The 26,362-nt window shown below is 38.0% G+C and overlaps 1 protein-coding gene across 1 annotated transcript in view; it reads right to left on the bottom strand.

Moving 5' to 3' along the window:
* Positions 1-26,362, bottom strand: part of DPYD (dihydropyrimidine dehydrogenase) — a 643,333-nt gene that overhangs the window by 478,413 nt on the left and 138,558 nt on the right. Inside the window, exon 4 of the mRNA XM_063298272.1 lies at positions 12,854-12,941. Coding sequence (XP_063154342.1) covers positions 12,854-12,941 — 88 coding nt within the window. The remainder of the gene's footprint in view (positions 1-12,853; positions 12,942-26,362) is intronic.

Genomic DNA, 26,362 nt, shown 5'->3' with positions numbered 1-26,362 from the left:
ATGCTGCCTTATATCTTGCTGCCCTCAGAGTACACTCTTACTACACATGATGGATAGGCCTGTGCTGCACTCCTGTTCATCCAGCTTCAATGCACAACATCACAAAGGCTGTAATTGGTATTTCCCAAGGCTGAAATTCCAGTCCCACCATCTTTATCTTTCCTGTGAAAAGTCTCCTCCAACTGGCATGGTGTAGTGCTGGGGGGTTTACCAGAAGTTTGAACAGGGTTGTGTACCTCCTTTCCTTAAGTGCATGGTACACAAACTCTGTATGATTTTATAGTTTCGTAAAATGGTTCAGTATGTAGTGCAAAATTAAGCCAGTATTTATTTTACTCACTCAAGGGGTATACTTGGGTTATACTTTGTTTTTCCTTGTCCTTGGTGAGACACCTGTGTACAGTAGGATGATCTTTTTCATCATCAATCCAATTAATTTTGAGGAACAGAGACTCCTTAACATTGAGATGCTCCCATTGTCATTTGGTATAAACAAAGACTCCTTAGACTTGTTGGTCTCATCCTTGGGAGGACTCAACCTTGATCCTTGATGGTCTCACTATTGGCAGAAGGGCAAAGTATTCCAAGATAACATTGGCTTGTCCTCTTTGTTCTTGGTAAAATCCAGTGAGATGAGGCTAGGTGTCCTTAAATTAGGGTTCAGAGCCCATTTAAGCTAATCAACCCCATGGGATGGAAGTTCCAGGAGGGTGCTGAATTCCCATACAGGCAAACTATAAAAGAACACTTCCCCACCTTAAGCCAAGGACAGACTAGTCAATTTCAGGGCTTCACACTTTCTACATCAACCAGTTGACCAGTCAATTAATCCATTAAAAAAAATGGCTGTGGAAGCCAAGATTCCAAACTTTCTCACAGTTAGAAGAGGATTGAGGGGTGGGAGAACAAATCATGGACTAGATGGAAGGGGATGGTCCCACAGGAAGGCAGCAGGACCAATTGGAGCCACAGATTTGCCAACACAGAACGTGTCAGTTTAGGCTGCCTTTCTCCTGTGCATCAAAGCAGCCTAGATTGGCCTGCATGCAGTATCTAGAGAAAGCACTTCCAGAGCTGAGTACTTAAAGTGATCCTTGGCCTGTCCCCCAGTTGCAGGAAGACAGTGAGATAGGCAGAGGCATGCAGGCATATTCTCTGGAATCAGCTAATGAGCCATCATCACACCAGGGCAAGGAGGCTATGTGGATTTGCCTTAGCAGAGCACATTATGAACAGAAATAGAGAAAGTGGGAAAAAATTGGTTAATGGTAAATATTAAGATGAAAATAATGTGACCCACAAGGCTTAGTAAACTCACACTTGATGGCAAAGATGTGAAGGTGGCAGATAGTTTTGTTTTCTTGGTCTCAAGAATAGTTAAAGATGGACAGTGTGCTGGAGTAATAAAGAGATTCATCATAGTGAAGAAAGAATTACAAACTTAGACAAGATCATGAAGTATAAGGTTATTTCCATGACAACAAATATAAAACAGTTAAAGCTATGGTTTTTCCAGTGATAATGTAAATCTGTGAAAGCTGGATGCTGAGAAAGAATGAGAGACAAAGACAGATACCACTGAATTATGAAACTGCAGATTCTTGCCAGGAGTATAATGGACTGCAAAACACACATACATACACACACACACACACACACACACACACACCAATTAATCCTGCATAAAATAAAGACTAACTACTCCCTCGAGGCAATGACCAGGAAGCAGAAACTCACTTCAGCCATGAGTTACAAGTAGATTATAGACTGGAAGAAATGACCATGGCTGAGGGAAGTAAAGCAATGGATGGATGGATGGATGGATGGATGGATGGATGGATGGATGGAAAAAAACCTGCAAGATTATGGTTGGAACAGGTACAACTTACTGCTGGGGACAACTTGAGGTGACATGCATTTGTCCTTGAGGTCACCAGGAGACTTCATGAACCTAAATAATTAATTAATTAGTCAGATTTAGGAAGATGATATATGCTTTAAATTTGGAAGTTAAAAGATGCTGAGTTTTTAAACCTTATTTTAAATAGCATGCTGCTAGTAGCATGCTTCCTGACAATAGTGGAAGAAGTAGAACAAATGAATGGAGACTATGACAGGCTATCAATATGTATTTTATTTTAGCCATTGATCTTTACATCACATCATTTGACTTGCGTCATCAAAACAGTTCTATAGTTTCACACAGCTAATGAAAAAGAACCATATGCTGGTTCTTGTAATGTCATTTTAGTCTGTCATCTAGAATGCGAGATATTCTTTCATTGAAGCAGTGTCATAGAGACAGTCTATTCTACATAATTACACTATGGCAACTGAAACCAGCTGTCAGCCATCCTAGTACATTAAGTACTGATAGACATCTTAAGAAAAGTCAGTATTTCAAATACATTAACAACATCCTTACTTTTCTCTTGAATGCATTTGTACTTAGTGACCTGGAAAAAAATCAAGATGAGCAGGAAAAAAAAAACCCTCAATAAAACTCAACTTTTAAAAAAATCCCATGCCCCAGAAATCCTACTAGAAAGGTTAATTAAAATGCATATTTCTATGTAATTATAACTCAGTGCATAGTAGCTATAGTTTTTTTTTTTAAAAAAAATCAGTTCTTCATGCTAATGATTCCCTGTATCGTTTTGCCTCTGAACTCTGGCAGGTGATTTTTGGCAACAATTTTCAGTGGCATGTAGGTGACATCTATCCTGCCTCTAAAATTAAAGACATTTTCTTGAAGCCCCACTTATTAAAATTAAATGTAGCAGTTTTAAATGGCATGCATGAGCGCGCATGGCTTGTGCAAATGAGTACAGACTTTCACACACAGTCTCCAATTTGCATGCACAATTTGAGCTGTCATTTTGAGAACAGGCCCTCTTGTGTCTAACGTCTATGTTTCATTACATTTTAAATCTTAAATGATAGAATTAAACACAAAACAGAGGGAAAAGGAAGAGAGGAAGAGGCACAGTAATAAATAAAAAGAGACAAAGAGAGCATGAAAGAAAGAAACAGAATGAAAAGTTGGCAAAACCAGGAGCCAGAGATTGCAGTAGCATTATCCAACCTGATTCCCCAGACTTTTTTTGGACTACAAGTCCCACCTTCTTCAGCCAGACAGTTCAGTGGCTGTCGAGGTTACCGCTGATAGGAACTGAAATCTGATAGATTCTGAGATGGGAATCAGTTAAATAATACTAATGAATACGTGAAAGGAGACAAAGAATAGAGCCAGTGATGTCTAGTGGTTAAGGCAACAGGCTAGAAACCAGGAGACTGTGAGTTCTAGTCCCGCCTTAGGCATGAAAGCCGGCTGGGTGACCTTGGGCCAGTCCCTCTCTCTCAGCCCAACTCACCTCACAGGGTTGTTGTTGTGGGGAAAATAGGAAGAGGAAGGAGTATTAGGTATGTCTGCTGCTTTGAGTTATTTATAAAAATAATAAAGGCAGGATAGAAAATAAATAAAATAAATAAAAATTTGCAGGAAGTGAGAGAAAAAAGATAAAGAAAATGAAAACAATCCATCCATTCAAGAGTAATGGTCCATACATCAATCAAGAGCTATTAAAATGTGAAGATTGTCAAGTTTGACAGAAGTCTTTTCATGATAGATGTTAAGCAAAAAAGAAAAAAGAAAAATGGATGGGAGGAAAAGGAGCTATTGTCATGAGTACTGATGGTGAGCAGGAGGGGGCCCCTATCCAGGGGCAAAAACGCATGCGTAGTTTAGAGACTTTGAGCTGTCATTCAAAGAAACCCAGAACAGACCCGCCTTGACTTTGGGGGTTTATCTGTCTGGGTTTTCCCACACTTCTTCAGTTTGGTAGGATTTCCTGTCTACAATAGCAGTAATAAAACACTAGAGACTTTCTCCTCATCTCAGCATGGTTCTTGCTTAGTCAGGACATCTATGCATAGGGTTGAAAGAATAAAGTGTACAGTTTCCACCTGTCTTGAAATGATAAGCAGGATATATATATCAGACTTTAAGCCAAAATTACCATGTATTTACTATAGGTAAGGGGCAAATTAAACAATTTGTTGTTTATTCATTCAGTCGCTTCCGACTCTTCGTGACTTCATGGACCAGCCCATGCCAGAGCTTCCTGTCAGTCGTCAACACCCCCAGCTCCCCCAGGGACGAGTCCGTCACCTCTAGAATATCATCCATCCATCTTGCCCTTGGTCAGCTCCTCTTCCTTTTGCCCTCCATTCTCCCTAGCATCAGCACCTTCTCCAGGGTGTCCTGTCTTCTCATTATGTGGCCAAAGTATTTCAGTTTTGTCTTTAATATCACTCCCTCAAGTGAGCAGTCTGGCTTGATTTCCTGGAGGATGGACTGGTTTGATCTTCTTGCAGTCCAAGGCACTCTCAGAATTTTCCTCCAACACCACAGTTCAAAAGCATCGATCTTCCTTCTCTCAGCCTTCCTTATGGTCCAGCTCTCGCAGCCAGATGTTACTACGGGGAACACCATTGCTTTAACTATGCGGACCTTTGTTGTCAGTGTGATGTCTCTGCTCTTAACTATTTTATCGAGATTTGTCATTGCTCTTCTTTTCCATAAGGAACTATGACAACTTATTGTCCTCCTTCTGCTTAGTCCATCTTGTCTTCTTCCAACCGAATTCACGTTCAGAGTTTATCACATGCTTCTTTATAATGTTGAATTGAGGAATCCAAATCTGTTCAGTGTTAGCACAGAGTGCAAATTTTGTCAGTGTTGACTGCAGCAGCTTCACAGCAAAAGTCCAATGACCAATTATGAAAATTTCATTTCTCACAGATTTTTTACTTTAAATGTTAGTTACATAACATTTAGCTGAAGGACATAACAGGAATTTCACAAACAAAAGCGTGATTGTTCTTTCAAAGAGACACAATATATAAAGAGTGCATGATAAAATGGGCTAAGAATTTTGGTTATAATATACAGGTGGAGCAATGGGAAAGAATGTGGTTAAAAGGACTGAAGTTCACATTGTGTGATAATTGAAGAGAGAACTTTTATAAAATGAAGTACCGTTGGTATATTACACCAGAGAAATTATCTAGGATGTATAAAGTTACTTCTAGTCAATGTTGGAAATGTGAAAAATATGAAAGGACATTTTACCATGCATGCTGGACTTGTGAAAAACCAAAAAAATATTGGATACAAATACATAGGATGATACAAAGAATTTTAAAGATTAATATTCAGTTGAAACCAGAGCTTTTTTCATTGGGACTTATGGATACCCTATTAGAAAAGATTCATGGAGAACTGGTTTTGTACATGGAAACTGTCAGAGATTGCTGGAAAGCATTTGGCCCGAGAGATCAGAAAAATCACACACCAGGCATTTCTATAAAAATAAATTTATTTACAGAAAGCACAAAAACATATTTACAAGCTCATGCACTCACACGCAGAGCTGAGAGGACTGGGTGGAAGGCAATTTCCTTATATGGTCATTCTTTTCACACCCAAAACTAAGGATACTTAGGTTTGACCTGTTCACCCTGCCAGAGTGATTTGTTACCATAGTAACCTTAATGGCTTGATCCTTGCAAAAAACAAAGAAGTACCAACACTCCCGTTTGCTTTGCTAAGGAGTAAGACACAAACCAATTTTGTCAAATCTGTATGTGTTGGCGCAGCAAGTGGTTTAGTTAACATGTCAGCCATCATATCTTTTGATTCACAATATTTTAACATTATTTTCCCTTTGGCTATCATGTCTTTGATATAGTGATATCTGATATCTATAAGTTTTGTCCTATTCTTGCAAGCTTTAGATTTTGCCATTGCAATGCAAGCTTGATTATCCTCATAAACAGTTATAGGCTGATTCACTTCCATGCCTATGTCTTTTAACAACTGTTTAAACCATACAACCTCATTACAGGTTTATGCTAGAGAATAAAACTCTGCTTCTGCAGTGGAAAGAGCAACAAGTGTTTGCTTTCTAGAATGCCAGCCTAAGCTTGACAGAGCAAATTGAATTAAAATCCCAGAAGTGGATTTCCTCTCACTGACATCAGCTCCCCAGTCAGAATCGGCAAAAGCCTGTAATTTTTCTATTCCACAGGCATTTAGCTTCAGGCAATAATTCTCTGTTCCTTACAAATACCTTATTAACCTCTTCAATGCTGCTTTTCCAGTAATGTAGGCTTCTCTGTCTACTTAAAATAGCCACAGAATTTGAGATATCTGGGCGAGACTGATTTGCAATGTACAGTAAACTTCCAATTGCAGATCTATATTTCTCGGCCTCAGTTAATTGAGTTTCTCCTATTTCTTTCTGAAAATCTAGTATCATAGGAGTAGAGACTGATTTAGTCTTGCATGCTAAAATCCTCTAGGAGCTTTTGAATTTTATTACGTTGGCTGAACAGAAAGATATCATCCTTCTCCTTGTGTATTTCCAAGCCTAGGTAATTTGTTACTGTTCCAAGGCTTTTTACTGTGAAATGGCTTTTCGTGCAGGCTTCAAAATCAAGCCTTTGTTTTTCTGTTGATGTGAATAGCAGCAAATCATCAACATAAATGCACAGATACATACAGCCTTGTTTGTCTTTCTTCACATATACACATGGATCTGCTTTTCCTTTCTCAAAACCAAAATTCTGCAATTTTTCATCTAATTTTTGGTTCTAGGATCTAGCAGCTTGTTTTAACCCATAGATTGATTTCTGCAGTTCACAGACCAGATTCTCCTCTTTTTCATAGCCAGGGGGTTGCTGCATGTATAATTTGTGATCTAAATCACCATAGAGAAATGCAGTTTGAATGTCATAGTGATGAACTGACATTCTTTTGAGTGCAGCAATTTTTAACAGTAATCTAATTGATTCACCTTTAGTAACTGGTGCAAAAGTCTTATCAAAGTCTAAATCTTTCCTTTGAGTGAACCCTTTTGAAACTAACCTTGCTTTATATTTTTGGATTTTTCCATCAGCATCCTTTTTTCAGTTTGAAACCCACCTACAACCTAGACAGCATTCATTGGGAGGTAGGTTTACCAGTTTCCATGTTTTATTTTCTCTCAAGGATGCTAATTCCTGTTGCATGGCAGAATGCCAATTTTGTGCAATCTCAGCTGGTAAAGCATTCACTTGTTCTAAGGACTCAGGTTCAGTAAATATGTGAAAAGCCTTTACTGTTTCAGCCTGAAAATGTGACGGAGGAACGCCTTTATTACTCCTTTGAGATCTACGAGGTAATGCAGGGCTTCAATTTTGACTCCTATCACTTTCCTGAGAAGCATCTGTCTCATCAGACAGATCTTCAGTTTGCTTTCCCAGCTTAATGTCTTTTGCTTAGGCAAAAGATCACTATCAGCAAGTCCTTGCTGTTTTGTTGTGGTTAGATCAACTGTAGAGCTAGAATTTAATCTCCCCCAGTTTTGTTCAGCAAAAGAAGCACTTTTGCTAATTATCAATTTCTCTCCCATTATGAACCTGTAGCTCCTTTGGCTTTGTTCATAGCCAACAAAGATGGCTTTCTTTGTTGTGGGGCCTGCTTTCCTTCTCTGTTGTTTTGGAATATGAACCCAAGCAGTGCTACCAAACACTCTCAGATGGTTTACTTTGGTTTCACACCATAAAACAAATGAAATGGAGTGTCCTGAATCACAGAGTTATACAGTCTGTTTTGCACATAACAGGCAGTAGATATTGATTCTGCCCAATATTTAAAAGATAAATTCGAATCTTTAAGCATGCATTCCATTGCATTTTGCAAGGTTCTGCCCTTTCTTTCAGCAACACCATTTTGCTGAGGGGTGTAAGGGTTAGAAAGAATTTGTTCTATCCCCTTACCTGCTAAGAACCTTTTGAATTTGTGAGAAAGGTATTCTCCTCCTCTATCACATTGGAGTGCAGATACAGGCCTAGGGAATTTTCCATTTGCCCATGTCACAAAACTTTTAAATTTCTCAAATGCCTCATCTTTATGTTTTAAGATGTAGATAAATGTGTATCTTGAGGAATCATCAGTGATGATCATTGGATACCTTGCTTGTCCAAGACTTGGAGCAAAAGGACCAATAATGTCAGAGTGTAAAATTTCCAAAGGTCTAGTTGTAACTCTGTCACTGTGCTTACTCACAGGAGCTTTTAGTGTTTTGCATTCTTTGCAAACTACACAGTTTAAGTATTTATCACAGGGTTTTATCTTTAGGTCAGCACACAGCTGTGGCATTTGTGCTATATACTTGAAATTAGCATGATCAAATCTCCTGTGCATCAGGTGTACACATTGGTCATGATATGGAGTGTTGCCAACTGCAGCCTTGCAGCTTGGCTTCCTTGCATTTTGCACAATGTACAAGGAGTCTTTTAACATACCAGTAGCACATAATTTCCCATTTTTTCGTATCTCACAACCATTTTTCTTAAATGTTATGATATACCCTGTTGCAGCCAATTGTGCCACAGATAAAAGGTTTGATTGTAAATTTGGCACATACAACACACCTTTTACAGTTTCTCCTAAGCAGGATAAATACAAGTCACCTTATCCCATGATTTTGGTCACAGACCCATCAGCCAAAGATACACTTTGTCTTTCAGTTTTGGACAGTGACACAAAAGAGCTTTTACAATTACATAAATGACAATTGGCCCCAGAATCTAACACCCATACATCAGAATTACCCTTCTCAGCAACCTGTGCAATCTGGGTTGTCTGAAGAGCCTTCTTCTGTGTTGCCCTTGTGGTGTTCTTCTCTGTCTTTCTACTCTTGGGTCTCAAGGCACAGTCTTTCTGCAAATGTCCAGCTGAACCACAAGTGAAACATCGCTGGCTGGCTAGTGCTGTCGCCTCAGCTCCGTTTCCCTTCCTTTTCCTTGCTTTCTGGCGCTGTGCCTTTCCAGAAGAGAGGGGGGGATCTTTCCTCTCTCTTCTCTCATTCAGCGAGTAGGTGCTATGTAACATACGATGGGGTGAGGTCTGCTTCAGGCATAGCCTCCAGGGTACAAATCAGCATGTCCCACGTTTCATTCAATGAGGACAGCAGGATATAGGATTTTGTGAGAGGTGTAAATTCCATACCTCTCTCCTGCAACTCAACAAACAGCTGCTGAATATGATGCAGGTGCTCAGGAAAGCTATCTCCTTCTGCAAGGTAAGCTTTGTACAGCTTTTTTGTCAGGGTAACTTTACTCCCTGCTGTTTTATAACACTTTTATAAATCAATTTTGTGATTATGTTCACAATGCTAGCTTAGGGTTAGTTTTGATTATCATGATTATGTCACTGCAAAATCCAGAGGGAGCAGAATGGTCAAATTCACTATCTGGGAATTTGTAACAAGATTCTTTCATATCCCTACATTTGGAAAGACATAGTTAGGATTTCATATTGAGTTGGTTTGTTGCAAAGATTTCAGGTTGCATTGTGGTCTAATGGGGCAAGGAAGAGCACTGGCTAATTATCATGTATAATTGTACTGATATTATTATAAATTATTTTCGAAAGAATCACATCTAGCCTTTATTTTTTACTTTCAAACTGTGGAAGAATAATCAGGAAGGATGATGTATATGGAAATAAAGGCTTGTGGCAACCTGAAAAAGAAACAAAATTGACCACCCAATGGAAAATCCATTTCATACAAATAAAATGCCATGGATGGCGGCTTCTTTGTGCACTCAGATTCACTATTCACAAAATAGATAAAAACCTTGCAAAATAAGGAATCCAGCAAATTAAAGCAATATAAAAATAGGAAAGCTGGAGACTTTACTGTACCAGTGGCAAAAAAAGATCCTTCTTCTGATGTGATCTGCTTTTCAGGTGGAATCCAATATTGTTTTTCTTCTGGCAGAACTGTTTCTCAGTAGGAACTAGATTTCCCTTCCTCCCCTCACTGCAGCCCCTCATATACTCTCTGCAACCAATTTTGGGGAAATGCTGGACCTACAAAAGCCTACTTATTTATGCTGGATTCTACCTCTCTTCTTTCCTTTTTCCCCACCCCCCGATACATCAGAATTCAAATTTAGTTGGAAACCAAGACTACAGAGCATTCCTGCAACTGAATGGTAGATGAGGGTAACTATTATGAAAATGGGGCAAAAGAAGGGAGAAAATAGTAACAAATTTGGGGAATGTTGGCATTAAGCCAAAAGAAAATGGAATAACGTCCTTCCCCATCCCCCTGCCCTGAAGTACATGGCTTCCTATTCATTTCAGCAACTTAAGAACCAATGTCTTTTTTAAAAAAAACACATCAATGGCAACTGAATATCTGGCTTGATGCACCCTTAGATATTATGATATTGGCCTCTGGCATGTTAAGGGCAAGTCTTATTAATACAAATGAGAAATAAACAAAACAAAAAAAAACGGCATGCATTCTTTAATGTGTTTCTCCTTCTTTTACAACAGAGTAAATATTTGCTTTTTAACAGGATCTGTCTGGTGAAAGCATGAATAAATTATGATACCTTTAAGCTTCTCAGAAAAATCTTTTATACACATCTGATCTTTAGTAGTAAATTAACTGTATTGGGGCAAACTCTGTTGTCTTTCTTCTCTCTGTTGCCTGCCCACTGCCCCAAAGCACTATGCACAGGATGAGGCATCTAAAGGTAGGTTTCATCTGTTGAGAGACAGTTCACCCGTGTGAACTTGACTATGCAGACCCCCCTAGAAAGACACACCAATGGAGTCTTCACCCTTTAGGGAACAGATGTTTTAAAAGATGATTCTCTTATGAAAAGGAATGAAAGTAAGTTTTGGCCTGGACTCTACAGAATTGCACTAATTTACAACAGAGTGGCATCTTTTTCTCAAAGAGTTTCAAGGCATGAATCACTGAGCCTGGCAATTCAATTACCTTCTCCATTTAGAAAAGTATTCTCCCCTTTCTTGCCAAGTTGAAATCTACAGGAAATGTGGTATAGAAGAGACTACATTGTGCAAGCCCTGCAAATATCTGAAACGCCTCAGGCTTTAGAGAACAAGAATCCCTGACCTTTTATGATTGCTACAGTAGTTTTCCAGCAAAACACACTCCATACAATAAAGCTCTTAAATACCTGACAAAAGAATGCATTTGCTATATTCTGGCAAAAAAAAAAAGCCTGTTATAATGAAAGCTGCTTAAATGAATACCTGAGAGTTCTACTCCCTCTTATTTAGTGGGGGACCCTGTTTAGGAAGAAATGTTAAAGCAACTAACATGCAGTAGGAATCTGAGCATTGTACTTTCTCATCCCTCACTCTTCCCCCACATATATGTTTGTTTTTAAAAGCCACAGATATGTCTTAGCACATGGATAGCTAATGCATACAGGGGAAGCACAATCATACCTCCTGACCTATCCATGACACTGCTTTTCTCTAATCTCAATACACTGGTCCAAGCTCTGAAGTCTGCTACTCACATAGGAACCTTAATGTGTGTGGGAACAAGGCTGTTAGTTAATGCTTTCACGACATTATACATTATACAGTATATATTATTATACAGTGTAATAGCAACAGAAAATCTTGTGCCTCTGTAAGACTAACAGCCTTATTTCAGCAAAAGCTTGGGTGGGTCACATCCCACTGCACCAGATGCATTAAGTTCCAGGGTTAAAATGCACTATATACCAGGAGAGAAAACGAGGATTTTGGTTTCAAGCAGTTTAAAATTCTTAAAACTTTACCCATAGACCAATATTAAAATTTAAGGCACTTTCTTCATTTCCAATGTAAAGGCAATACATTATATAGTCTGATGTATTCTGCAGTCTTAAAATTGAGTCTCTGTAAATCCACAACAGAATTCCTTGCATATACAACTCTCTTGTATTATATAAATCATAGAGATACAGTATATACCCTCGGTCCCCACCCTTCCCTCAGTTGACTGAGATTTTAAAATTTCATATTTTTAGAAATAAATAACATTTTCAACCTCCCAAAGTAGGAGGAACTGATTTGGTATAATATTCTTGAATATACGATCTTTAAGGCACAAATGATTTTCCAGGTCTGAAAGATCTGTGACTGAATCCTCAGTTACCATTCTATGTTCTAAAAACAACCATGGAAAGACCTAATTTAGAACAGGACCATAGCACCGGCTGCACAGATGACATCTTCTCCTCATGATCCTACCAAGATCCAAGCTTTAGTCTTATTTACAGTATTATCTTTCCCCATCTACTCACTAAGGATAGAGAGTAAATCCAAAGATTGGAGAATGCTTTGCTCTGTCAAAAGAAATTAACCTTTGGATCCACTCAAACTGTGATGGCACCAACATGATGTCATGCATACAGTAATGTCATCATGCAAATGCTGCCATTATACACTTGCATCCCAACTTCTGATGAAAGTATTTAAGTCAAAAGATTCACATAATGATGTTGTCATTAATATTTTGTCATCTGCTGCTCTTGCCCACCCATAGATTTCCATAGTGCCAGGTGAATTCCAGTACGTACTGTGTAATGATTTAGATGCTGAAGTAGGGCTGTGGTGACACAGTTCTTGTCTACACTCATCTGTGGAAGTCTACCAATATAACTATAAGTCAGGCATTATCTCTGAGCCCAGCCTAGCACATAGGTTTCTATGTGAATAACACAGAGAATAACAATGGAAAAAAGGAATACAATACATGCCACTTTAAACTCTTGAAGTAAAGGTAATCAGAAATCCAACAAAAAGTCTGCTAAATTTTGTAATAGCTGCTCTAAACTTTATTTCATTAAACTACACACAAAGGTAAGTGCTGTAATTCAATCATACAAAATAATTGCAGCAACTGCAGCCTTTGCCCTTCCTTCCTTCCTTCCTTCCTTCCTTCCTTCCTTCCTTCCTTCCTTCCTTCTCCCTCTGCTTTTTTACCTTGTTTGAAATGCTTGTGATAAATGACTTGATGTCTAGATTAGTTGGGCAGCTCTTCTGACAGGGGGCATCTGCACACTTTAAGCACCTGGGGAAGAAAGTAAATGAGTTAGAGTGACTTAGAGCACAAAGCACTGCCAACAACATACAATTTTTTCCATGTACCTGACAGAAGCTAATCAATCTAAAAATTAATAATACTCTACTGTTCAGGCAGCAACTCAAAAAGGTTCCCATGGGTAGTGCCATTATCCCCATGTCACAGACAGGTAAACCAAGGCAGCTGGTCCCAGATCACTCAACTCTTGAAAGTGAAAAGCAAGCCACCCATAAAATATAATTCCCCAGTGCATGTATTGTTGTAATTTGTATTATGTGATGACATTCTTCTTTGAAGTCTTTATTTCAAACAGGCAAAAGCGACATGTAGCATTCACTGAGCCAGTAGATTTTAAGTTACTGCATTCCCTACCCAACTTCCAGAGTCCTAAGGATTCTTTCATTTTTGTATTTTTTTATCATCTAATATTAAACATTCTTTGGGCAGATTCCATCAAAAGAATAAAAGCACAATAAAACCCTAAGTAAAATGCCAACAGAGTAAGACGGAGCAAATCCAGTATTAACATAGAGAACCACATAGCCAAAACTTATATACTGATTTCAGAATTATTAATTCTATTCTGGACATTTCCAAGTGAAACTTTCACACATATTAGCATAGTGCCTGACAATAGTTTGAAAAACTGGTAAAGAGCAACAAAAATCAATATACTTATTGATATACTAATATACAAAGTATACACATACACTTTGTGTCTGGATGTAAGACTAATCCATGTTGTACTGCCATTTGAACAAGCTCTGTACTTACCGTGTTCCTCTTCTAAAGTGGCTGGTTTACTACCATGTCCAAATTATAGCTTGTTTAAATAAACCAACTTCAAGCTATGGTTTATGATCCTGATATGTTTGGCTAATGCATAATAATGTTAAATCTTACAATTAAAGGAGGTCATACTAGATTAACAGCAGTTAAAAACAAGGAACACATGGACACAAAAAGCTAAAGGCTAGAGATGGGCAACAGGCATCTTCAAATCTTACAGAAAAATCCCAAAACATGATACTAGTATCCTGGCTTGCGATAGACGCATCATTTTCATTTGCCCCAGTCTGTTCCATACCCAAAAGGTATATCTGAAACAATATAAAGCCTAGATGTAAAGATGATACTGACATGAGCAAGTTCTCTTAGACTGTCTTGAACAATCAGAAATGATAAATCTTCAAAAGGTTATGGAACAATGCAAACTTATTCCCATCCTATGAACTTAATCAAAACTCATAAGATTCCTTGCTCTTAATAAATCTCACTCTTAGCTAAGCATCCTTTGTTGTTGTTTTTTAATCTTTTTTTCCGCTTGCAAAGTGGCAGAGCATTAGAGTCAGACACAAATACATGAGGCAAATCAGTATCCTTTTCTACCAAACTTTAGCCACTGATCTGGAAAATGGGAACTATAGAACTGCTCTATTTTACTTGCTCCAAGAATTCCAGAGTTAATGTATCTTTGCTCTGGATACTTGACGTGCATTTTCTAAAACCTAAGAAATAGCATATTATTTTATAATGTATCATCTCATATTGATACCACACACTTAAGACATCATACTTAAGTGGTAGTAACTCTGCAATCTCCTACAGGCAGAGCATTTGTATGATTATCAAATAAGTCAGTGGTGAATATAAGGTAGTAAACTTACATTCCAGAAGAATATTTAATCTCTACTGTAATCTTTACTGGAGAAAGAGTAATGTTAAAAAGATATTCAAAACAGAACTGAGAAAACCTAGAGGTACCGCAATACTCAAAAGGAGAATATGGTTAAATATGAGAGTTTGATTAAAATATAGGTAAGTTCAACTTTAAAGATCAAATTTATGAGAAAACAATGTGTAAACTTCCTTTGCTCCTCTAACAAAGGAGGAGATGAATAAACTACAACTATTTCAAAGCAGACAGCTTGGAAGACATTACCAGACAAATCACCATTCAAAGCAAATGCCTGTTAGATTCAACCAGTAAAAGTAAAATAAAATGAGATCAAATAACGATTGACCAGGAAGCCATTTTAGCACTATGGCACGTGTATAATGGTGTCATTATGCATCTTTCACCAAACACTATATATCTCCATACTTTTTTTTATTATTATTATGGAGCTGGCTCACAAATAACAGCTGTTGAAAATGCCAAATGTTAATGAGGCAGGGCAATGCAAACTTGAATTTGTGACATTGGCTAGGGAGGGAGGGAGGGAGGGGGCTGGAAGCACTGCGAATATGCCAGTATAGACAGACTCTTATAACAACACCCTCTTCCAATTCTCAGAGCACTCTGCAGACTAAAGTGCATCAGTCTGCCATTAATCCCACTTATCACTCTGACAGCTCAGTAATTACACCACTGCTACAGCCCAGGTACTGCAGTTGTAATAAAATATCAACTGCTGTGCAGGATGCATGCTGGTGAGATGTTTTATTAAACTTGGGGGGGAGGGGGGTTGATCATCAAGTGACATTAGTGTTGACCTATTTTTTCTATTTGACAATAAATTATCCTTTGACCATGCCATAATAGATATTACAGAGTGCATTTACTGTTCCCAAACACCAAAAGGTACAGCATTACAAGGAATTGGGCCAATGGCATAAAATAAGACAGTAGAGAGGCATGTCAGAACATTATTATCTAAATGGTTATAAATGATTGATATAGTGAGAAATCACAGACATGGCTTTACACTTGGGGAGAATGCAACAACAGTTTCAAAAAACCACAACCTATGTAAATTGTCTCAGACATGCAATTTTTTTTCCTACAAAATATGTGCCATTTTGAAATTCATTCTTCTGGTGTCTTCTGCTACCTTTCAAATTGGGTACATTATTCATTCGAATTAAATAATACTGAAAAGGAATGAGGAAAAACATTTTGAAAGTCATAAATAAATAAAGCAACAAAACCCACACTTTTATTTCCACAGTATTTTGAGAGAAGAAGAACTCTATCCCCACTAGATCAAATAAGATGATGGTTAAATTAATTAGCTAAACATATTATTTATAAAACCAAAATTTTCACTTGAACAATATTTAGTGCGGGATACACTTATGAATATGTACATATTCATAAAATTAGTTCTGCATGGATGGCATCTCTTCCCTAATGGGCCAAGAAAGAACACCTATCCTGTTTTATAACAATGCAACAGGTGACTGAATCATATTTAATATCCTTAAAGAATCAATACTGAAGAAGCACATATGATTTTAATTTCAAATAAACCTCTTTACAGAAAGTTGTCTGTCTCTGAAAATATACTCAACCCACAGAGAAAGCGTCTACTTGGAGAGGGTGAGAAACAATGAAAAAAAAAAATCTACTAGTACCAAGAGGATATACACAAGTCTCCAGTTCTATGCATATCCTCTGTTTAAATTTCAGTATAATCGGTGAACATTAAATCACTGATCATAGAGGAGATCTATCTTCTGCTTCAATCATAAGACAATTAAAATACGAAAAAGAATACTGAATCAGAAAAAAGCAAGTAGTCTTTCTCTTTATTGTTATACCTGTGTTGATTGTTATATAGGTTGTTGCATACACCAATGATACCATGAAAAATATAAATACATTTTAAATTTAGATCCACCAGAAAAACAGGGCTTCATCCAGTGTTACCCAAAAACATTTCTGTTCATGCAACTAGTAATTTGCTGCTCTCTGATCTACACACACCAGTCTTCCAATGTAGATTTAAGGAAGACATAGGATCTAAAAGGGAAAAATAAATTGGCCTGCTGGTAAATACCATTTCATTAATGGATAGACACACTGGAACTAACCCAAAAGCAGCACACCTACAGCCTTAAAGCTGGAGTCCCCATCATTATTAAAAAGTTTGTCAAAATTTGCTTCCTGCTCCTATTAAAAAGAAAACAGGTAGTTTCTCAAGAAAATTACGTGAATTTGTTCCCTTTGCCATTAAATATGCCTACCCCTTTACAGAAGAAAATTATTTTCTCTAAAAGAGAATATCACTGCCCATCTCTCCTTTTCGGGAGAGATGGGCGGTGATAGAAATTCAATAAATAAACAAACAAACAAACAAACAACAGTTTAGAATATTCTTAAAACTGTGACAAAAAAATCCCAGAAACATCAGTCAGACGTGCCATTTCAACTAATGTCTGTCGATTTGGATATGACTTCGAGTTATCCAAGGATTTTTTTTAAAAAAAATAAAATTAACCAGAAGACTTTTCCCCCCATAAAACTAGCAAAATATTTCAAAGTAGGGTGGATAAGAAGTTGAATTAATATATACAGATAACATATAAATAAGGAAGAACAAAAGCTTTGGAATTATCAGTTGTTCAAACAGCAGTGGAACATCAGATTGACATGGGCATAGGTAAGTATCCCCACATGATGATGATTTGTATTTCTATTTATAATTATTTCTTAATCTGTATTTGTAGCTATAGATAAGACAGTGCAAATTTTAAATAAATCTATGTCCTCCAACAACACATTTCCTCGTCTTTGCTGACATTTAAGTGGTTTCTCTACCTCAAAGTATTTTCATTCTAGTCTCAGCATTTCTTTAGAATCTACCATCTAAAGACTTTTGCAGTTCTATGGGTCATTTGGGTTTGACCTTCGGAGAAATTAGAGTTTAAAGATGGCTTAAATTTGCCTCCTTCCATCAATAGTAGGATGGTCAAAGGCAAAGCTGCCAACTGATATCATGAGTAACAACTACAATTATAGCATAATATTCACACCCCTCTTTGTACACCAATGTAACTACTTTAGTAATTTGTATTAACTAAGGAGGCACAAAAGCCTGACTAAGAAGAACACAGCATAATAAAATAATAAAGCATGTATAAATTTGTAATCTCATATCCATATAACTGAACTGATTGTCTTCATTTGATACAGTTGGGAGATAACTAGGGGAAGCATATTACTTTTGTAAGAAGTGGAAGAAAGCAAAAACAAAATAAACGTTAGATTTCAACCCAATTGTCCAATTTATAAAAAGAAAAGCAGCAGCAGCTGAATCTTGAATTTTCATAGGAATCTCAGGTTGCCTTATACCAAATCAAACTATTTATCCATCTAACATGTTTTGATGTAATTTGATAGGGTGCAACCTTGCAGAATATCTGATAGAAATTACCACCACCCCCCACTATCACCCAGATTTTTGGGTAGAATAAGCCAAAGAGGCCTGGATTGATTGACTGATTGATTGATAGATTTGCTGGATTTATAAGGCCATTCAACTCAAACAATGTGACTATGGGTGGCATACAACATAAAAATAAACTGTACCCCCCCACACACACACAAAACAACCCTACATAATATTAAAACATTTAGAATATATAAATATGAAATACAAAATATAAAATGGTGACCAAACACAATAGTAATAGCAACCCAACGGGGATGCCATTCAACTGGACCCAAACACCTCAGGAAACAGCCAGGTCTGAAGGTTTTCCTAAATGCAAGCAGAGTTTGGTCTGTCATATATTGGGAGGATATCATTCTAGAGGACAGGGGCAGCCACCAAAAAGGCATGCTTCCTAGGTCCCATAAGATATAGTATGTTTCAACAATATAGATACAGTATATAATCTATAGAACTATTTAAGTGGAACATCACCAAGTCTACTTAATGCTAACCTAGGCATGAAAATCTTTCACATGGTATAAAATGTCATCAGTAGCATAAGAAACAAAGTTGCCAATAAGAGGCATAGGAAATGATTAGAAATTGAATAATGAGCTCAGTGTATTTTGAACAGCAGTCTTTTGTTCATCATTAGGTCTCTTGATAAGTCCTGCCCTCTGACAATATCTTTGAAATGTCATGACCTCCATGCATCCAATATAGAAGACCACTATGAGTTCAGCGGGGAAATTGTTCATGTGCGCATCTGAATTTGCTTTGGCTTCCACATGGCCCAGGAACTGTTGTTCTGAAAAACTGCTGCTCCCAAATAGGTTAGAAATCAATCTAAGCATACCATCTCTGCTTGAGTGGACACAAGGAGCATGTGGAATAAATGAAATACTTTCTGGGCCATTCAAATGCTGAAATTATATCTTTGACAGTCTCACCTTGGCTGCACTGTGCCCTGAAAGAAACCCTTGCTGTGACTATCTGGGTAACTTGACCTCTGTCAGAATTTTAACTTGTTGCCTCTGAATCATGCTTCAGATATTGAAACCCTTTGTCCCTTTGCCCTGAACACTGATCTGAAGAGCGACCCCTCTTTGCCTACTATCTCTGCTGCAAATGCTCAGAACTGTTTTTTAACCCAGGGTTGTCTGACTACTGTCTACATGTTGTGTCCCTATGTAAGTGATGGTAAAGGACAATATGGAAGCCAATGGACACATTATTATGCATGCAGAATTTTTTTTCTCCTGCAGATATCTATAATGAATGTTTGAATGTCTGCAAGAGTTGATGTGGTTTGAACAACAATCTATTTCTGAGCTGAACATTACCTAGATATTATTTGAGTTAATAATTCTCATCCTGTTTCATATGCAATTTGAGCTGAACTGAACTATATGAGGACAGACCAGCATTTATAACAAATATAAAAATATTTTATTTTTTTCCATAGGAAATTTGAGTGAAAAATAATTAATTAGTGTTAGTTGAACTATGTTATTCTCTCCTGCCTTCCAAACAAAATGTTCAGAATATGTATTTATACTGTCTTTCCCAAGTTATGTAAATAACTGCTCCAATCTTCAGTGTTAAAATGTTTTAAATATTGAAATGTAAAGTGTAATTTTATTTATTTGGTAATTATAAACTGCCCCAAGCATTCCGAGAACTGCCTTCTATTTTTTTTTTTAAAAATCACTCATTCATTTTTCCAAAACTAAAAGAAATAAATCCATGTTAGTGGGATTTCTCCCAGTAGTTGACTGGTTGGATCTCAACATGAGTTTTGGGGACTATGGAAGACTAGTAGCTATGTAAAAAAAAAAAAAGTCTCTTGTATTTCAGAAAATACTCTTCTGAAATTGCATTAAAATTCTGGAGTTCTGCATTACTATAAATTTACAAGCTTATAGTGTCGGAAGAAGTTTAAATGTGTTATTATTATAAGTTATTTATTTATTTTATTTATCAAATTTCATTGCCCATGTTCCCCAAAAGAGGGACCCTGGGCAGTTTAAAATAAAGCTAAAAAAAATTAAACTACAATAAAAACAAGATATATTACATAAAATATAAATATAAAGTATAAAATAGCATTCAAGATGGCAATTAAAAGTTTTGATTCAGATTCATAAATACATGGGAACCACTTTAAGGCACTAGCCACTCCCAGGACTGACTACCCCCCTTCCTGCCCCAAGTGAGATGGCACAGCCAGGTCTTTAACTTCTTCTGGAAGGCCAGGAGAGAGGGGGCTAGCCTCACCACTGGGGGAAGAGTGTTCCAAAGGGCAGGGGCCATGGCAGAGAAGGCCCACCTCCTGGATCCAACAATCAACACTGTCTCATGGACAGAGTCCATAACATGCCCTCTCTGCATGACTGGGTGGGACAGGTTGATGTAATGGGGATGAGACGGTCCCTTAGGTAACCTGGACCCATGCCATGCAGGGCTTTAAAGGTGATAACCAACACCTTGAATTGGACCTGGAAGCAAACTGGCACCCAATGCAGCTCCTGCAGCAAAGGTGTTATGTGCGCCATCCTTGGGGCACCCAAGACTGCCCACACAGCTGCATTCTGAACCAGCTGTAGCTTCCAGATACTCTTCAAGGGTAGCCCCATGTAGAGCACATTGCAGTAGTCTATATGGGAGATGACTAGGGCATGAATGACTGATTGGATGGCCTCTCAATCCAGGAAAGGGTGTAACTGGCGCACAACATGAAGTTCTTTTTAAGGTCTGAAATATATTCTCATAATGGGGCTTAGTATTCATTTTCTATTGCTATCAACACATTCAAGGATACATAAAACAGGTATGATGAAAATAGGTTTATATACAGTAGATACACTGATGACTGTCAGTGTAGCAACAAACTAAATGATATGCATCAGCCTAACCTACTTCCCACTGCATTATTATTATTCCTTCATCATTCTTAATCTATGGTAGCCTGAACCAGACCAGGACCACCATGCAAGATGACACACAATTCTCCCCAAGTCATTTTCGTAAATACACATACACTGAAAAAAAACTCTGTGCATGAGCATATTTATGAGATATTCTTTAAAAAAAATGAGCTCAGGATAAGTAGTTCTGATCCAGATTGGGACACTATTCCCTTACAATTATAAAGCAAGAAGTTACAGGATGATAAGCATTCTTATACTGCTTGCTTTGCTATTTACAACAACTTAGACTGAGGGGATGCATTTATGGAAGATAGGGCTAAAAACAGCTAATAGCTATAATGGTTATACTTCATCTTTAACGTAAGAGGCAATGTGTGTGTCAGTACCAGTTGCTGGGTAACAAAATGTCTTGCTTGTAGAATTCCCAATAAGCATTTGTTTGGCTAAGGTGTAACCAAGAATGCTGCTCTAGATTGGCATGGTCTGAGCCACCATGTGTCCTGACTAAGCAAGGACCACGCCAAGATGAGGAAGAAGTCTCTAGTGTTTTATTACTGCTATTGTAGACAGAAAATCCTACCAAGCCGAAGAAGTGTGGGAAAACCCAGACAGATAAACCCCCAAAGTCAAGGCGGGTCTGTTCTGGGTTTCTTTGAATGACAGCTCCAAGTCTCTAAACTACACATGTGTTTTCCCCCCTGGATAGGGGCCCCCTCCTGCTCACCATCAGTACTCATGACATCATGGCTCTATTCAGAAACAAAGGACAACATCCAGAATGACATAAGAGTTGAAATACATTCAAGGAAAACTCAACTACCATAATTATCCTATTGGAATTATATTCTTGCTTCAATCATTCTTTGAGGCTTCTTTGACTTGTCTTAAGCTTCCCCTCAGTCTGAATCAGCCCTAATCTCTATTTTTTTCCTCCTGTAGCAACTTCCTAACCCCATATTTTCCATGTTTTTCTCTTCTGAACATCCCAGTTCTGACAAGGCTGCTTCCCTGAGGCATTATTGCTCTCTATCCTCATTTTTTGTGTGTCAAAGCTAAAATCAATGAAGGTAAAGATAACTTGTTCCTAAGAAGATCACCTACAGCATAGCCATAAAAACAACGAACAAAGAAAGGGTTGTTTGATGGGGAGACATTTTCGAAGTTCTCAAAGGATTCAAAGCCTAAAGTACTGCTAAGGAGTAGTACCTGAGGAGATAACAGTCTTAGAAAACCCTTAGAAAAAAAGTTATATTCTAACCAATTCCATTAAGGGCACAGCTTTGTCAGTAAAATCTCACTCTGCATCTCAGTGGAATATTGTTATTTTTTTTCCCTCCCCTCCCTTCCCTGGGCTGGTAACAGGATAAGAAATATAATACTTCTTTCTTTCATAAGCATAGTTTCCAAAATACCTTTTGCACTGTTTGTGGACTACATTCATTTAACAATACGGTATTTGTGAAACATTTTGTTTTAGGATTTTTTATGTTCAAGTTTTATTGCTTTGTAAACACTGTAGGAGGAAAATCGAGTTAGTGTATGGTGGCAAAAAATCAGAAGGAGTCTGGCAGTCTGGTGGCACCTTTTCCAACTAACACATATTATTAAAAAAAATATAAGCCGTCATGAGCTGCAGCTCACTTCATCGTTTGTAAAGAGTGGCTAGACTGATGTAGGATTTAAATTGGGTGAGGCAGGGAGAAGGGAGGGGAAGACAGGTTGGTTATGCAGAGGCATCATTGTCCTGTTTTTGCTTGTGAGAATCTGCTTCAGGTTGGGCAGTTGCCTGTATGCAAGTATGGGCTTACCACGCAGGGTCTGCACTTTCTGAAGCATGGGTGCTGGGCCCATAATTGCTAATATGGGAACCAAACCCTGTAATAAACCCACATGTCTACTTTGCCCCCACATCTGCACTAACAACACAATCACAGCCCTCTAGTACACACCCAAGATCAGAGGTGGCTGTACATCATCTTCCTCTAATATGATATATGCCATCGTCTGCCAGCAATGCCCCTCTGGATTCTAAGTAGGTTAAATGGGGCAAACTTTGTGCAAAAGAATTAATGGACACAAATTTGACATCAGAACTCAAAAGAAGAATAAGTAGTATCAGAACATTTCAACCTCCCAGGCCATTCTATGGCAAACCTCAAAGTGACTGTTTTGGAAAAACAGGACTTTAAATCCACTTTTGAGTGAGAGGTCACTAAACTCACATACATCAAAAGCTTTTGGGCAATTTCAGAAGGTCTCCACAAAGACAATGAGTTTTTAACACATTACAATCGTTAATTGATGAAGTACTGGAAATCTGTCTCACATGTAACTTGTATCTGCATAACCAACCTACCATATCTTCCCTTCTTTCCCCCCATCACCTCACCACAAATTAAATCCTACAGGAGTCTAGCCACCCTATGCATCTAAGGAAGTTAAATGCAGTTCACAAAAGCTTATGCCTTTCAATAAAATACGTTAGTTGGAAAAGGTGCTACCAGATTCCTTCTGATTTGTTGCTTTGTATGTCACTCCTGGAAAAAGTATAGGAAAACAAAAGGGAGAATTCCTCAAAATTAAGGCATGTATCACATTAGTTGTAGACCATTTGTAAATGCCAGTGCATCTTACCAACTCATCAACTCAATGTTATTTTGTTTCAACTGCATCCTCCATTTCAGTACTGTGAAGGTATAGTATTTTCTTTTAGTGGTACTCTGAATTGCTAGAAGTACCTCTAATAGCAGAAAATGTGTTTTGGGCCATCACAAATCAGGTTTGCAAACAGGGACATGATATGACCAGTTATGGAAAATGAGCATGGTTAACGAAGTGACTGAGGGAACAGAAGCAATCAGTTCTGTTTTTAGCTTCTGGAAGATTTGAAAAGGTACCCCTCCACACATGTGAGCTGCGTTCACTACCAAACCTAGGGGATGTCCCACCCACCCCATAAATGTGAACTGTTTAAAGTGCCCTAGTAAGAAAATATTCACAGCGAGCTGAATTTACCCCAAGTGGCAACAGGGGGAGGAATCAGACAGATCAGTGGCCCAGTAAACCAAATTGTTTATATTCACTGACCATATCGCAAAGATAGTATAGCTAGCATGCTGACCTGATAGGAAGGGATAAAGAATAATAAGGTCAACCAGATCTAAAACATTCCAATGTCATGCTGTAATTTACTTTGTGTCTGCCTTTTCCTTTGCCTTGTCTTTGTAATACAGCAGGCCAAAGGTATATAAGCTGTGAATCTGCTTCTGCTCAAGGCTGCTCAGCAAATTGTCAATGGGTAATTATTTGTAATTATTTGCATGCTAAATGCATTTATGTTGAATCTTCAAAGTGATGTTGTTGCTTTAGGTGGACCTGGTTTTGGCCACAACGTTCCTGCACGACAGAGAGCAACTAGTTCCATCCCTGTGCACACTGGAGCAAAGAGAGACTAACACGGAGTGAGGCTATGGACCTTTCCCCATTGTTGGGTTAAATTGCTATCCATCCATTTTTGAGTTGGCAGAACTATACCGGCATGACATTTCCTGTCTCCATTTCTGATCCTTCTCCTGTTTCTAGCCTCTGTTCCCAGTCACTGCTGATCATCTGATTTCCCTCCAAGACAATTGGTGACAAAGCCTAAGAGATCTTGGACACCTTGAGGGTGCCCTTGGATGGTGATGGGATAATGGCAAAAATGCCACTTTAACTCCAGCATATCTAAGGAGGAGTTATGCTTCTTTTACACATAGGCTGGAATCAAAACAAAAGCAGCAGATGGAAGTAGTAAATCAGTGTCTTGACTGAGTAACTTTATATTACAGGACTTGAATGCTCATCTGTGTTAAAAAGCCAAGAATATCCTACCTTGCTAGCTCAAATCGAAGTCTGAAATGGCACAGTCCAGTTTACCATCCCTTCACAGATATTACCCCCGCCCCCTAATATCATGTCCTCGTATCTGAAATTCTCAGAATGGTAAAGGATGAACTTTCAGAAAGCCACAGCTGTATTACTTGAGTCAGGTAGAGATCTGAGTTCACAATATCTTTGGCCTAAGGATCATATAAGACTCAAATAAGACTGGCATTTCATGTATTGCAGTTGCAAAAATTCTTATTATGTTCTATAATAAAACTATCTGATCAGAAGGTAGATTCTTGAGTGCCAGTTTAATTGGTTCCAGTCTAGCTTGCCAAGAAGGAAATGCTGGGAATGGAACTTTTACATACATAAATAAATAAATACAACTGTATTTACTATTCTAACAGGTGTATTATTATTTTACATTAATTAGGTGTTCTTAATTCCCAGTGTTTTCATCATATGCCAATCTGGTAATAAGAATGCAAAAACTATATAGGAAAAAGGTCATTATACTTGAAGAACCACACTAGCATTTCAATCTGTATTGATGGTGTAGTGGAAAGAACAATGCCAATACCATCACTATGAGGCCGAAGCTCTGTGCAATTTTTTATTGCTGTATCATCAGAGTGGTGTGAGATGACACCACAGTGGGCTGACTTATTGTTGAGTATCTCACTAGACAAATAATCAATCTTCAATCCAGCCTTTTCTCGCCAGCTCTCACATTTCTTGATTCAACCCACAGGCAGCTGGAGGATTAGGCATTTATTAAAAGCTTAGATTCCCATCTTTTCACTAGAATGTATGTTCAGGGATTTTAATAAATACAAAATCATAATTATTTTAAAAACACATTATTTTAAAAATAATTATTTTATTTATTTATTTATTTATAAATTATTTATTTATAAAATATAATTATTTTAAAAACATGCATTAATTAGGACCACAACAGTAAGCAGTGAGGAAGCATTCCTCAAATTAAAGGCTAATTCAGCAAGCAACTAAGTTTAAAAGCCAAAAACTATGAAAATGAAAATATCCTGGATACAGCCTAAATATTATAGCACTAGGTAGATCCTAATTTGAATATGGGAGTGGGTGGCGTGGTTCTGCACTGGTTCACCTCCTTTCTCCAGCGCCGGTCCCAATTGGTGGTGATAGGGAGCAAGAGATCCGACCCTCGACCCTTCCGTTGTGGGGTGCCACAGGGTTCAGTACTCTCTCCTCTCCTTTTCAACATCTACATGAAACTGCTGGGTGAGATCATCTGTCACCACGGGATGAGGTATCATCAATATGTTGATGATACTCAACTGCACATCTCCACTCCATGTGAGGTAAGTGAGGCTGTGGCTGCCCTCTCTCGGTGCCTGGGGGTCTGGATGGGGAACAACAGGCTTCAGCTGAACCCTGGCAAGGCAGAGTGGCTGTTGGTTAATGGCTC

The sequence above is a fragment of the Candoia aspera genome, chromosome 3 (genome assembly GCF_035149785.1).
Source record: "Candoia aspera isolate rCanAsp1 chromosome 3, rCanAsp1.hap2, whole genome shotgun sequence".
NCBI lineage: Eukaryota > Metazoa > Chordata > Lepidosauria > Squamata > Boidae > Candoia > Candoia aspera.
Note: the sequence above shows the minus strand (reverse complement) of the source record. Positions and strands in the feature narration are given on the sequence as shown.